The sequence below is a fragment of the Camelus ferus genome, chromosome 8, assembly GCF_009834535.1.
Source record: "Camelus ferus isolate YT-003-E chromosome 8, BCGSAC_Cfer_1.0, whole genome shotgun sequence".
Classification (NCBI taxonomy): Eukaryota; Metazoa; Chordata; class Mammalia; order Artiodactyla; family Camelidae; genus Camelus; species Camelus ferus.
Genome location: NC_045703.1, coordinates 8377970 through 8394002, shown reverse-complemented (window position 1 = coordinate 8394002; position 16033 = coordinate 8377970). Strand labels below are relative to the sequence as shown.

The window sequence follows — 16033 nt, the reverse complement described above, 5'->3', positions numbered from 1 at the left end:
TCTTAAAGTACCCTCTTCCCTTTGTTGTCTGCCTAAAAATTCTACTCATTCTTCAAAAAGGGAGGTCAAATAACTGTATCTTTTGCAAACTTTTCTTAACCTCTCCCCCTGACTCCCCCACATGCTTCCTTTTTTTTTTTTTTCTCCCACTTAGAATTATTCACTTTCTTTTCTGGGCCCAGGTAACGCTATATGTGTCTATTAAAACCCATTGTATCTTACTTAGTCGTGTGTTTCTTCCACTGTATTGTACTCCTTGAGGGCAGGGATCACACCCAATTCATCCCTGCTGCCTCCTTTGATAACATTATTATTTTTTACTTAGTAAATGCTCAGTTTGGGGACTTAGGGGGGAACTTAAAAACACCCCTGTTTTCTGCCCCCCAGTTTGTGTCTGATTGTGAAGTGGAAGGTGGGAGCTCTAGTTACCACCATAAACATAATGAACAGGGTCCGGAGCTACGACCTCAGGTCCGGAGGCTCGCTGATCACTCCCTGCACCATCAGCCAAGTTTTCTGAACTGCCAGAGGCTCCTCCCACAGGCTCAGGCCTCCATCTGAAGGCTGTTTTTATAGGTTGGTTTGCCGCAGTGTTGGCTGTGTGCCGGCAGACTGATTTGGAGGAAGGACTCTGGAAAGGGCTAAATCACCTGTGCTTGATTTTTTTAACAGAGTTCCCACTCCTCCTTCTGTGGGGTGGAGAGAGGGGCAGGAAGCGTGACTTAAAGGGAATTCCCTCCACTTGGAAATGCGAGGCCTAAGAGAATGTCAGTTCCTCCCTAAAACTTAACAATGTGAATCTTATTGAAATAAATAAACCTTATTTCAAACTATAAGTACCCACATTAATTTCAATTTAAAATAGTATTAGGGAAAATGTTTTAAAGGACTAAATGAATAGTGGGAATAGACAGTGAAAACACATACAATGTGATCACTTCTCTCCTCTGTTCGGGCTTGGTTTCCAATATTACAGTACTTCCCCAAATACGTTATTTTTTCTTCACTCATGCTGCTTATGGAATGAATGATTTACACTTCCGTGTAAGTTCTCTTTTGGATGAGTTAGCTGCTTAGGCATGTTCTGCCAGGAGAAATGCACCATTGAAAGGTGTGTACATTTGCAAACACATACACTAATTACACATTTAAACACACACATTTGTTTTAAGGTGTATCAGTGCCTGGGTAAAAGTCACAACGTAGGAACCATTGAATTGCTTACTGAGGACCCTTAATTCTGGTTCCTCTGTATCTCATCAGTGGTCCTGTCCCCACCGTTGATTTATTGGTTAAGTTTCTCATTATTTCTTACCAGTAGTACCCCAATTCTTATCTCCTTATTATCTACTTAAATATTTACGAACATTTATTGATCACTTATTCTGTGTGGGCATAGCTGATGTAACTGACAAAACAAAAAACAAAACAGAACAGTTCCCTTATTCAGGGAGCCCACAACCCGTCGGTGAATCCCACAGCCATCAGCGACCTTTTCCTCCTGTTTTGAGCACAGGGGAAGGGCTGGGCTCCCAACAAGTAGATGTTCCTGAATGAATGCATTTAGAATACCTGACATTAGAGTACTAATAATGCAACTAGCTAATGTAACTTGCAAGATGGTTTGGAAAGAGAAATCAAGAAAGGGTTGTTTTAATTCAACTTCATGGTCAGTCCCACCAGCACAGTCTGCCATGTTAGCTGGTGGCACAAAAATGGAAGGTAACACTGTGTGTTTTGCTCAGTAATAAGGGAATGAAGATTCTCTTTTGATCCCTTACTTCTGTGTGAGAGGAGAAAAAGATAAAGAAGTTGTACCTGTTTTAAAAACATATGAAACACTAGTTTATTTAAAGCTCACAAATGCATGATATTAAAACTTACATAATATCTGTTCTTTGGACAAAAGTTGGATGAAAATTGACCCTTCTCTCATGGTTTCCAAGATGTGAAAGAAAAGCAAACAGATTTCTTTCATTGGTACTACGTATCAGCATATTGGGAAGCACTTAGAGCATGCAGGTGTGCCTGTATCATGCTAAATATTTCTTTTAAAGTTACGTTTGACTAGCTTGCATTCATAATGGCTTGTTTCTAAATGTACACCTTTCTCCTCCATAGCTTTTACTGCATGCTTCATAATTATAGCATTTTTCTTTAGTTTTTTTCTTTACTTTTGTGTTTCAGTAAACACGAGGACTGGAATTTTGCCTCAGGAAGCAAGGTTTCTCATAATCGTGGCAAATTAACATTACTCATTACCTGAAAACAATGTTTCAAGAAAAACACTTTAATTCTATATTTGTGTTTTCAAATAACGCCGTAAGTTTGATCATGACTGAGTATGATTTCATGTGAAAAACACTGGAAGTGTCATTGTTTTCATCTCCCTGAGAAATATTTTTTTCTTTAGCCTGTCTGCCAGTCAAGTGAAAAGACATATTTTAAAGCATTCCGAATGTATTGACCAACTGTTTAAATAATACGCAATAATGAAATAATTTAGAATCAATGCACATGTTTTTAATTTCACACACATGTAACACATTCAAGAGGACATGCCACAGAGTTTTCTCTTCTGCCCAGCTTTGGCCATTGAGTATCTTTATTTGATTCACCACTCTCTCAAAGCCTGACATGACCCCTGCTGGGACCATCCATCTGAAACTGATGAGGCACAAGGTCCCAAGGGACTTTTCAGAGTTAAACACCTGCTGATGTCACAGATCCTGGTCACGTGCTGATACTCCTTGGCTATTTTTGTCCAGATCGTCCCATAAATCTACGAAGCCACAGTTATTAATGGCCAAAAGGATGGCTTCTTAAAAAATGTCAGGGCGAATCTTCTTGAGAGTATCATAAAGTCTTATAGGTAGACGAGCCCTTCATACCATGCGGTTATCCCTTGTTGCATGTGAGGAAGCCCGTATGCGGAGGAATTATCCTGCTGAGAATGTTCATATCTAATGTATTAAAATTTTCAGGTCCAGCCTATTCAGTCCCTTAATGCCTCTTTTCTGTACTTGACTGGCTATTTGTAATTGATGCTCATGCACAGACAGAATCTCGAGATCGTTTATCAAAGGCATGAACCAAGTTTCAAACTTTCATTTACCTGTTAATCCCCAGAACAGTATCAGTGTAAATGCTGAAATAAGGAAACAACCGTTTGTCAACTGAAAGGTACTTTTGCCAGTAAAGATTGGCAGAATTTTTTAAAGGTGGTGCTTGTGACCGTGGCATTTTACCTGTATTTCCCACTTCCACCCATCAGTGTTTTGGACTCACAGTTTTTTAACTTCAGTTATTTACCCTGCAATTTTCCCCAAGAAAACTGAAGACTTTGCCAATAATATTTCCATGAATTATTTCTTCATGTTACTGTTTCTAGAATAAAGAGCATGCTTCTTCCCTTCACTTAAACTGTGACCATATTTCTGCTTCGTATTAAATCCTCACACCTAATTTTTTGACACTTTAGCTGATAATTTGAAAGCCTTGCATCAAATCAGCATTGACAGCTTATTAAACCTATTTTATGCAGACATCATCCAGAATCTTAAGGAATCACTTTTTAAAGTTCTATACATATTGGTGAGTCTGTGTAAGTATGTCTACATACCCAAGCCCATTTAAAAGAACAAAAACTACACTTAATAGATTTCAAGCATCTTCCCAAATAAGTTGTGTTTCTCTAGTCTCATGTAAGGTTACAAGTTTTATTTTCTTACAATTTTATTGATCTTTCCAAGGCTTATAAAAATGAAGAGTGCATGATGGAGCCAAGACTCTACACTTTGCCTTCTTGAGGTGCTTTTCCAGTCCTGTTGTTCCATATATTCTTTTATTTTAGGAGTTACTAAATGTCCTGTTTTTTCCTGTCTCGTTCATTGGGCAACCAGGGGTAGATGGTCCCCCTCCCTAGATAGGAGACGGCCTCGTAGCCCCAGGATTCAAATCCAGCATGCCTCTCCGGAGAATGACAGGTACTAGTCACCCCTTCCTCACAGACAAGTGGCCTCCAGGGGCTTGTAGGCCACCAAGTAAAGGGTAATAACTAAGAACAATGTGGTTATGACGCCTTCCTTCCAGGGGCCACAGTCAAAGATGCTGTGATTCCAAAAGTAAATGCATCCACCTCTATCTGATAAAGCACCTCAGAATCTTTACTGAAATGAGGGTACCATGCATGTGGCATGGTTTAAACACAGTAAAGTCAGACCCAGCGGGAGAGTTCTGTCTTAACGTGCATTCGTTAAGTGTTCTGATTTTCTGGAAACATATTTGACTATTGTTTTTGTTTGCACTTGAATAAGTTAAAATTCTCAGGTGCTTTAAAACGTATTAAAAGTCTATCACAGAACCTGCTCTTTCTTACATCGGTTGATGGTTTGATTTTGGTTGTCTCGTTTCGCTAATAATGACGTTTAGGCCTTGGGGTATGTTACCTGATTTAAGGTGGAATACCTGGTTCTTATATGTTTTATGCATAGTATCTTTGTGCCAAACATTGTTAAGGGCTAGGGTCAATGATCAAGGTAGGTTTTTAAAAATACTATCAGAGCTTCGAATCAACTTCACGCTGTAATTCGGAAGTGCCGCGATGTCTTTTTTCCATTGCTTTGTTATCTGTCTCAGGTGCAGTTAACCCACTTCTCCTGTTTTATGGTGGTTATATGTGGTCCATATCTTTAAATATCTTTTCCTAACCTGTCACAAAAAGTTCTGGGGTGTTTTGGCAGCTTTCCTTCTGGTCTAAGCAGAAATTCAATCAACACAATGTTTCCTGTTCCCCTACTGTGTGCAGTATTCTAACGGTGAGAGTCACAACGGTGTTTAAGTAAAGCACTGTCATGACCATCAAGGAACGTAGGATTTCCTTTTATAAAAGACAGCTCTGGGTTTCACCTTATGTAGTAGTGACTGCTAGAGTTTAAGACAGTTAAATAAGATGCTGTTTGTAATGAACATAAATGTAAGTTTATCTGGGTGTAGACTAAGCAACATGGAAATCCAAATAGTAGTTTCAGTTCTTACAAATGTGCAATGAAGGTAGATTGAAAATTAGTTGCCTTTTAATGACATACAAATCAATTATGATATTTGATTTCATAGATTCTATATAATTTTAAAGGTAGATTTTAGAAGCAGAAATGGTCCTTTTAGGTGAGATTATTAACAGAAACTCTTCCTATTAACGTAATTCTGAACATTCATTTTGCTTTTCTACTGTGGCTTATTTGTAAATAAATTCTATGTTCAACCAAAGGAAGTACATTTTTACATGGCTTGATACTATGATTTATTACTGTAGGGAACAGAATATTATTTACACGAGCTTTTATTAAAATCCTAAATGCCCATAAAAATGGGAGAGAGATTTCCACCACTCAGAGAGAGATTACTACTCAAGTGATGCTTAATTCATAGGTAACCATGCCAACCATTTGGGAACACTTAACCCTTGCATTTCACCCCTTATTAGCTTTATTTACTTATTCAGAAGTTTCTACCAATTTGCAAATGAAGAGAACATGGCATCAGATTTGGAGACAGTGAATGTTCCTGAGAATCTGGGCATCAGGTGGCTTTTGCCCTAGGTCAGTAGTAGCTAAAAGAAATTGTAAAATCAATGACAACTTATATAGTCAGTCTTTGGACATCTCGTATCAAGGTATATTGGATTATTTTAAAAATAGCATAGTAATATAAAAAGTAAATTTTTACTTAAGAGAGCTTTTTAGTAAGTTGGAAAACATTGAATTGCTGTCTTATTTCTCATAGTAGGCGTGTGTACAAACACACACACACAATTTTTAATGTACCGTTTCTTCATAATTTAATTTTAACTGTAAGAAATCTTAATATCATCTCACATGGTACCATAGCTTTATTTGGAATTAACATGGAAGCATGTTTATCTAGATCCAGGAATTTTCCTAGAAGTTGTAGGATTATTTAAAACAGTGATGAAGAAACAGTATATGAACTTGTAACCCCAGGGAATGTTTTTGACTTGAAAATTCTGTTTTTAAGTTGAAAATTCTACTGAAAGTTTTCTTGCAGTTTTATTACTAAAAATGTTGAAACTTTTAAGAATCATCATTCTAATAACAAAGTATTTATTTGTAAATGACATTATTTCAATATATAAATAGCAACTTTTATGAGCCTATGTGTACATAAGTCTGTTATAAATCTTAATAAAATGGAGATCTACTTGTGGCTTCAAACTAAGCAAAATTTATGAGTAGTGAGTTAGAAAAATGTATTTTAATAGACTCCCTGAAGTATCAAGGTCCTGAGTTTAGTGTTTACAATTAAATGAATCATCCCTAATTGTGAAAGGCAAGTATAAATTACTATTATTATTACTTTTATTATCATCTAATTCAACATTCTGCAAAGTATTTTTTCAAAAGAACACCATATATCCTTTTTAATTTTTAAAAAAAGTTTTGATATTGACCGTTTTCTAATAAATATGAGGTGATAAAATATTTTCTTACTTAGTACATTTTCAGATGTGTTTTAATACTTTATTAGCTTAAACTTATTGACTCCAATGTTTTGATTAAGAATATTTTTGCATCAGAGTACATGATATTTTTAAGGATGCAATTTGTTGTTTTAACTTAAACATGGAAAATATTTGATAAAATAACCCAGTATTCCAGAATTTTAAATGATTAGTGCAAGTAAAGTGTCCCACTGCATTTTAAGTTAATTCCTGAATTATTCTGCTAATGTAGCTCTGATTTCTTTTGCAAATAACCAGATTTCTATAGTGTTCTACACTTGTCACTTGGAAGCAGCAGTATCCGGTGGTTTCTTTTTATTCAAAGTAGACAGATTCTTTCTACATTGAGAATATTTCTGGGATGAAGAAATCACCCACTTTTTCATTTCCAGATTTCATGACAGTTGCCACATAGATGCAGAGTTAACGTGGAATCACTTATGAATTCAGTGCATTACTAATCATTTTTGTTTGCTTCATAACATCCTTTCTTATCTGTGCTTTTCAAAAAAAGTCCTATATTTGAATGAATGAAATGTAGCTATGTACTAAAATACTTGGTGAGTCTATTTAATGTCTATAGTCATATACATAAATGTCAATAATAAACAAAAGGGTGAATGTATCTTAATGGCCTGAACCCATCTCACTGCATACGAACATTTCTTATTTAGGTAGATTCTATCTAAATTTAATTTGTTTCTTCCTCAACTTATGAGGAAGCAAGATGATAGAGGTCTGCATTTCACATTAAGCCATCTTGGTAGTCAACCAGGAGAGATACAGAAGTATTCTTATGAACATCAATATTAATTATAATTGAAACATTATGTGGTAGAATTTATTACATTTTCCCCAAAACAAAACATAGCATATTTTCATTTTAGTAACATATTAGTTTCACACTTTTAGAATTGTCTAAGATCTCCAGAAAAGTTGTCTTCACCAGTGTCTTCAGGGAATTGCTCTGACTGAATTTAGTTATCGATGAGGAAAGAAAAAGAGCACAGAAACAGATTTTAACAGTTGCCTTTCTTTTCATTAGCACATTTTATGAGTCTTCATACATAAATAGAGAATAATAATTGAAAATGGAACACCAAGAAAATTAGATTTAATGTGGACACCCCCACTTGTGATTATTACTCTTGCTTCAGTTTAATAATACAGTAATTATTGTAATACCTTACATTGGAATGGACCTTTATAGCATTTAAGGAACTTCATTTGTGCCCTGTGAACTAGGAAACATAAGGCCAAAATCACACAACTAGAAGTTGTGAAGTAAAGAAAAAACTCAGGATTTCTGATTCTTGCATGTCTAAACCAAAGACATCTTCTTTATGAATAATAAAATAATAACATTTTAGGAGAACAGAAAACATGTTAAAACCCCAAGTAAATAAGATATGATGGAAATATGTAGCTCTGTTGTGTTTGTGTTTATCAAATGACCCCTCCAGTAAACATGCAGTTGTTCAAGGTCACTGGATGGCAGAGTGGACAGAGAACACAGGACATGGGGACAGGAGGATGGTGTCCTCTCCATCACTTAACCTCTCTGCAACTCATCTTCCTTGTCTGTAGATTTAGGTAATTGTCGATAGACTAGCTGAATCCTATCCCTTTAGAATCTAAAACTGAGTCCACGCTGCCTTGTTGCATCATGATAAGCATCCATTGGACCAGTAATTTTGACTGACACTTCGTTATGCATAAAGCGGTAACTGAGGACATTTCTTATTTATGGTATTTTATGTTTTACCAAAGACCAGAAAACAATGCAGAGTTTTATGTCTGAATTCATTTGATTTGATGTAAACTGAATTTTATAACCCTAGTTAAGTTTTTACATGTTAAAACTTTTTAGACTCTCGAGTTCCAGTATAATACTCAAAATACTACTTTTGAAGCCACCTATTCAACAACTATTTATTGAGAAGCTACTCTGTGCTGGGTATTGCTGTTAACAGTCATGACCCAAACAGACACAGTTCCTGGCCGTAAGGAACTTAGGAGAGACTCTTGTAAGGTAGAAGGTGATTCATTCCACACTGTTCGTTTTATGATTACGTGATCAGTAGCTTTAGTAGTATCATACATGAACATAAATTGACTGTTCTAACCTTTCCTATTTTACATATATTATAAACTCTATTTATTCCAAGAAAGAGCTGTATTTAAAATATACAGTACAAGGGGGGAAGGTACAGCTCAGTGGTAGACTGCATGCTTAGCATGCACAAGGTCTTGGGTTCAAGCCCCAGTACCTCCATTAAATAAATAGATAAATAAACCTAATTACCTCCCCCCTCCAAATTAATTTTTAAAATGCATTATATTCATAACTATAACTTGGGATTTGGAGTAGAAGAGACAGAATTTTCTATTTTCTCCTCTATTTTTGCTTTACACTGAATTATTACAATTAACTGTATGTCATTTTAATTCAATTTGAGGATTCTTTTAAGTGGTTAGAAGAATTATAAGGGCATGTCGTTTGTAGAAAACTCTAGAAGAATCTTCAGTAAAATAAGTTTCTATGGCATTTGAAGAGAAAAATCGGGGGACACCCTTAATAAGAGGATTAAAAACAAAAAACAGAAGTTAGATGCATTAACTTCTACATGAATATCTATCATCCAGTCATGGGCACTGACTCTGAGTTTGATCCTCTTTGAGTTATTCATGTTTGAATTTGATGAATAAGAGTCTTTACCTTCAAGAAACAAATATATATGATTATCATTTTAAATAATACTTTTATAGCATTTTTCTCTTGCTATTCTAAGTAATGCTAAAACCACTCCAAGTCCTTATTTATGTAATAAAACAAAAACTGAAAATATTAATTAATACTGAAATGGAATTAGCAAGTCTGAGAGGTGGTAGTGTTTTTCTTGCCACTTTGCAGATGGGAAAAACTGAGGCACAGAGAGGTTAAGTAACTTAACTGAAATCACCCAGCTAGTCAGAAGCAGAATGGAGCTCAAGCCTACACTGGCTCTAGAATCCATGCTGTTAGCCACTGTGTTCCAGTGTCATTTTTGCCAAAGATATAATGCATTCAACAGTATTGAGATTATGGACTCTGAGTTTGTCTCATAGGTTAACATGTAAGGACTGTGTGAGTTGGAGCAAATTACTTAACCTCTCTAAGCCTCAATCTCCTTGCTGTTAAAAAGGATGAAAGAGTAGGACCTTCCTCATTGGATGGGTGAAATTCGATGAGATAATGCAGCAAGTTCTTAGTACATGCTAGATATTTGTGTCATAATGGTTGTCATCGTGACCATCATCAGTTCCTGTGATAATCAGTCTACTGTATGAATCCATTAAGTTTTAGGGATGAGAAGAGGGAGAGTTGAAGGTTTTATAGAAGAAATAACATCTCTGTTGGGTCTAGACAGATGACTAGAAATTACAAGGGGTCGGAGAGAAGCAGACACATTCTAAAAGATGTCTGTCAGCCTTTCATCATGCAGAGGTGGCACACTGGCACCAAGACCCGCCAGATTCCACACACCCCTTGCCCTCCACCCTCAGACTCTCGTCCTCTGCCTCTGCTCTCTCCACACTTTCCTTTCTGGTCTGCTTCCTGTCGCCTGAACCTCCCCAAGCATCCTACTGGAACCTGCAGCCTGCGCCTGTCCCCCACACCCTGGCCCTCCCCTACATTTCTGAGCCTCCTTGTCCCAGTTTACTTACTGCTATTGTCGTTAACATTTATCACCTTCTGACATGTTGTATGCTTTGCTTGGTTGAGGGTTTTTGGTCGTTTGTGCTTATTGTTTGCCTTCTACCAGTAAAATACAAATGGCTCGAAGGCAGAAATCTTGGTCTGTTTTGTTCACAGACATAGTCCAAGCACCAGAACAGACAGATACATGCTCAACAGATACATGCGAAATGAACAAGTGAATGAATGAGTGAAAACCCTCTGTGACAGTGAGTTTCATGAATTGGCCTGACTCTGAGTTCTCCTTTGGCTCTTGCTTTTCTGAAGATGAGAAAAAGGATCTGGGTTCTCCCAGTCTCTAAGCACACTTGGGGCCAAGCATAAATTTCTGCAAACGACAGACTACTTTTTATTTGGAGCTCACATCCCTCCTGGGCCTGCAGACTTTCTTCCTCTGCCCCTCTCCTCCCCTCCCTGGGGCTCCTTCTACTCCCTAGATGCCTTCCTTCCCTTTGCTTCAGGAATTTTTGTCCCCTCCCAACAACCATCCCCCGCTGACTGCAGGCTTGTGCTAAATCCTGTTCTGCTCTTTCCCACCCTGTGGTCCTCTGTCCCAGCCATGCAGTCAACAAAGTAAATGAGAACTATCCCCCGTAGCATCTGAGAGAGGCTCTCCTAGTGCTCCCGGGCCTGTGCCAGATGCCCTGGTCTCTTCCCTTCCTGAACAAGGGTGCATCCAGAGGGTGTGCGTCAGAATCAACCTCCTTCATTCTCTTTGCTGGACAGAAACAGCTCAGGAGCCAGACACACTGACATTCTGATCCCAGCTCTGCCACTTGCTGACTGTGTGGCCCTGCCCTGAGCCCGTGTCCTCATCTGTGAAATGAAGGTGGCACCTTCTGAAAGGATCCTTGGGAAGCGAAAATAAGGCAATGCCTCCCTCAGTCCCCGGCACAGGGTTTTCTTGAATATCCTGTTTTCTGACCAGGAAAGGGAAGTGATGAAGGAGAGACAGCCCCCTCCACTGTCCCTTCAATTTTTTCACCTCCTCCAGAGTGAGATGTCAGAGTAACAAAAGACTGAAAAACACAAAGCGGAAGCCGGATTTTAAACCCAGATTCCGAGTTTGAGGGTCAGAATAGTGTGAGCTTACTTTTCAGCAACTGTGAGAGAGACAGGGAGGGAGAAGCATCCCCAGAATTGCCCTGTGAGGGTGGACTTTGTACTTTCATCCGCATCTCTGTGCTGCACGGGACTGCACTCTCAGAATATGTAACATTAATAACTAAGAAGAATGAAGATGAGAGACTAGATCTTAAAAGTTCTCATCACAGGGAAAAACAGTTCCTAAGTTGTGAGGTGATAGATGTTGCCTGGGCTTACTGGGGTGACAACTTTCCAATATATGTAAATATTGAATCATTATGTTGTACACCTGAAATTAATGTACTGTTGTGTGTCAATAACATCTCAAAAAAAAAAAAAAAACACAGTTTTCTCCTTAACATTGTTGGAAGGAAGCGGTATCAGAAAAGAAAAATAAGGATGAATTGTAGATAATCAATTATTGAGATAAAAATATATTAATTTTTATGGTTTCTCTTTTTTTGAGTGTGACTTTCTTGATCACAAAATTTTTAAGTTTATTTCAAATAGATAATAGTCCAGACACATTTTAGGTTAAATAGGCATATGTAAGCAACCTTGGGGAAGTAAACTCTATGTATAAACATTATTTCTATGGGAAAATGCATTTCAAGTTTTGAATATTCAATGCACATGCGTACTTCTAGAATGTGGAATAAGTTGGGAACTTAATTCTTTGATTTGTGATCTATGATTAGCTTTTTAAAATGCTGCAAAAGTACCTTTATGATAATTTTTTAAAATAATTTGAACAGTTGATTTTTAAATACTTTTATTTATGTCCAACACATTTTACTATAGCCTTTTTCTTCTCTTCATAATTTTATGGGAGAAAAAAAGAACAAAAAACAAAGGGAAAACTCTTTGGAGCACCCAGTTTCAGCCTGTAAAAGTGGAGGACACGTCACCCGTTTGTGGTCTTCACCACCTCACCCATGACTGTCATCACATTTACCATCACCGTGTTTCACCAGTTTGATCATCAAGTTTGTCTACTCCTCAGGGGAGGCACAGTGGTCAGCGGGAGTCACCGTGAAATCACAAGTGTAGACTCACTTGTCTAGACTGACGGGATGTCAGCTTCTTGTGCCTCCTGGTCTTCCACACAGCATCAGTCCTGAGTTTTATTTTAATTTTATTTGAAAATAGTCGGTAAAAATAGTTGCCATTTTTCACATCTATTGCTTTTTATCATTGTATGAGATGACTGTAGCTTTATTCATCATATATTTTGTATTTCTTTAACATTTCATCCCACAGGCACTCCAGAAAGTCTGAAAGATCTAGCATCCAAAAACAGACTAGGAAAGGCACTGCCTCTGATGCAGAAAGGTAGGCTTGCTGTCGTGCCGTGCCGCATCTTCCGTTTCACTAACGCATTCTGGGGCGCCTGCACTCTCATTTTATGTGATCCGTGCTTAAACACAAATGGTGATGTTTAAAGACGTTCATGTAAATGAATCTCCTATTTGGGAGTAGCCTCATTCAAAAAAAAAAAAAAAAAAATAGGTACTTTGAAGGCAGCCCTGAAGTCCTAGGGCTTAAGAAAAGTCTCATCCGTTTCTTCTAATCATAGTTTTGTCTACGAAGAGGATTAAATTCAGTGCACTCCTATATATATATATTAAGATATTAAAACTTCGTTTCTGAGGTGACTGAAACGTTACCAATGAATATCTGGCCTGAAATATGCAAATATTTTGAGTGTCTGTTATTTACCTGAATAACACCATCTTCTTAAAAACCTCTTTTCTGCAAATGGATAATCTAAGAGTCCACTTGTATATTATAATCAAAGATATTTGTTGAGTTAATGTAGATCTTTTGTCTGCAGTTCATTCAGCTCTACAAATTTTTGAAATACATTTAGGTGCAAGATACTGATAGGTTTTTTCACATAGCTGTTAAAAAACTGTTAAAAAAAAAAAAAGCACCAAAAATCCAATTAACATACGTTCACTCATCCAACAAGTATTGAGAGTAGGCGGGGTGACATGGATGGAAGTGAATGTGTGCATCCAGTTGTCACAGCTGCTACAGAGGTGCGCACAAGGTACAGTGAGAATGCAGGGGACAAGTGGGCTGCAGAGGAGATTGGGAAATAGTTCCTAAACAGGTAACACAAGCTAATGCAGCCGTATGAAAGGACATGAGTATGAAAGGACATGAAGAACAGAGTGGTCTATGAGAAAGGAACAATAGGAAAAAATACTGAGGCTTGAAACATCCCCTTGAGTTTGGAGAAACCATACCTACTTTGGGAGGGAGAACAGGATTCAGGAGATGGGAGAGAGGGCTGAAAACAGACCTGGAGGAATTCTTGGAGGTTGGGTTACATATGACCTTGCAGGCCAGGCCATAGAACTTCACCTTACTTTATTCATCTGTGAGACATTGACAGGCTTTAAATGTGGGAGGGTGATGGTTGGTTTTGAGTTCCAAAATTACACGTCACTTTAACCGCAGTTTGGAAGGTGGATTGAAAAAGCCAGGGGTAGATGCCAGGCTGTCACAATAGGTTTGGTCGAGATGGAATCTGCACAACTTAGTGATTTGCTCAATTAACAGCTATGTGCCCAGCTGTGTGTTAAGTTGAAGGAATAAAATAGTAAGCAGCAAAATTGGAAAGCTTCCCAGAGGATGTTGCCTCCGAATTGAGGTCAGAAAAATCAGTAAGAATTAGTCACCTCAAGGGCTGTGGGTAAAGAGGGATGGAATTTGTTCCTGGCTAATGGTCTACGGAGATACTGATCCTTTAGGGAACCTAACTTATGATGAAACAAGGGTCCTGGGAACTAAAAAACCTGTTAAGTAGAAATTCAGTTTTACAAAAATGTTGGGCTCTGGGGAAGAAAGTGGAGCACAGAGTCATAGCTGTTCAGATAGACAGACGGATAACTGATAGATAGACAGACGGATGGACAACAGACAGGTAGATAGGTAGACAGATGAACAGACAGATGAACAGATAGACATATAGACAGAAATGTAAATAGATAGGCAGATAGTAGATAGACATGGACATACAGATATACAGATGACAGATGGACAGACAGATATGGATGGACAGATAAACATAGACAGATGGACATATAGATTGGTAGTTAGATAGACAGGTAGATGGATAGGTAGATAAATATGTAGATAGACAGGTAGACAGATAAGTAGATAGACAGATAGATAGATGGACAAACAGGAAGAATTTAATGAAACAATACTAATACGTAAACAGTATGCTTACCTATTCTTTTCTTTACTGTCAACACAGCTAATTGCAGTCTCTCTACCAGCATTTAAATGATCTGAGCTCCTTTAGACAGTCTTCAGTCTTCAGCCATCATTTACAGCCCCCATCATATGCACTCACAATTTCAATTGTTTTGACAAGATTGAAATTTTTCCTTAAAGTTTCATATTCTCTACAGTGCATTCTGGCTTCCTTACATTTCACAGTTACTAGTTGAGTGACAACTATGTGCAGTTGTGTATTTAGGATGTATCAATGAACAAATTTTTTTGACAATAGGATACCATTGTACAAAATGTTATCTATGTTTCTAGAGTCAACTGAAGGTGTTTAACTCCAGATATTTGAGCATTTTCCTCTGCAGCCTGAAAATGTTTGTAGATAAACACGAATCCTCCCTCCAATAAGAACAGCAAGGATTTGATTGCCTTCCAGTCTCAAGTGTTTGCTGCTTAAGGACCATATTCATCTTACTCTTTTATTACTTCCTCTGCTTGTAGATTTTAATATAGAAAACTGAAACCTTTTAGGTGTGTGGATTTACTTGATTATAATTAAATCTCTACATTGATTTTTATTAGAGTATAAACTGCATGCCTAGCTTTTAAGTGAGTTGTTGAATAGCTAATTATAAAGGAAGAATTGGCCTGCATTTTCTAGGTTTACATTACTCTCATTTCTTTAGAAGAGACCTTGAGTTGACATATAACTACAGGTCAATTGAGGTCACAGTATGAAAGTTTTGGACACTGAGTCTTGGCCTGTGGGAATTAACAACTTCCCCAGAGGAATCACATCCCACAGTCATACCTTGGCTTCTAGCAAAAGTTGCCGTGTAATTATCATAAATGTAAAGGCCTTTAGTTGGCCTCACAAAATTTGACCTTTTGAGGCATAGCCTTGTACAAAAATATTTTGAAAGATATGGTGACCAATTCTGGACAGAAGAAAGGCAGGACTGACTTCTGAATTTGGTATCCAGCCATTGAAAGCAGACTTCAGACCCTCTGAGGAAGCCCCCAGTAAATAAGAGTGAGACTTTTCACCCTCGCGTGAATTCAGCTCGCCTTGCTGCATCCTCCTCTGGTACCTTTCTTGTGGAACCCGCACACTGCGTCCTACCTGGGGATGTCTTGTCAGGACTAGTATTTAGAATTGCTTCAGTATGCATCCTACATTGCACAGCTGCTATCGGAAATGGTCCACGTAGCCCTGAAGTGGCCATGACTGGGGGAACCATCTTGGACACTTGGCCTTAAATACCACATGCATGTCTACCCTTTAACAAGTAATTTTTTTTTATAACCCAGACCTATAATTTTAAGCCGCAATAGAAGCAATTTACTACAAGTCGACTTGCATCAACAGAAATGTCTAAGGTTTTGGTGGGAAATGTGTTTTACTTAAGTTAAAGTCAAAACACGAGTCTCAGGTGAAGAGA

General features: G+C 37.7%; 1 protein-coding gene across 1 annotated transcript in view; it reads left to right on the top strand.

Moving 5' to 3' along the window:
* RIMS1 (regulating synaptic membrane exocytosis 1) overlaps positions 1-16033 on the top strand; it is a 448078-nt gene that overhangs the window by 324356 nt on the left and 107689 nt on the right. Inside the window, 2 exon segments of the mRNA XM_032484440.1 lie at positions 3903-3986; positions 12606-12677. Coding sequence (XP_032340331.1) covers positions 3903-3986; positions 12606-12677 — 156 coding nt within the window.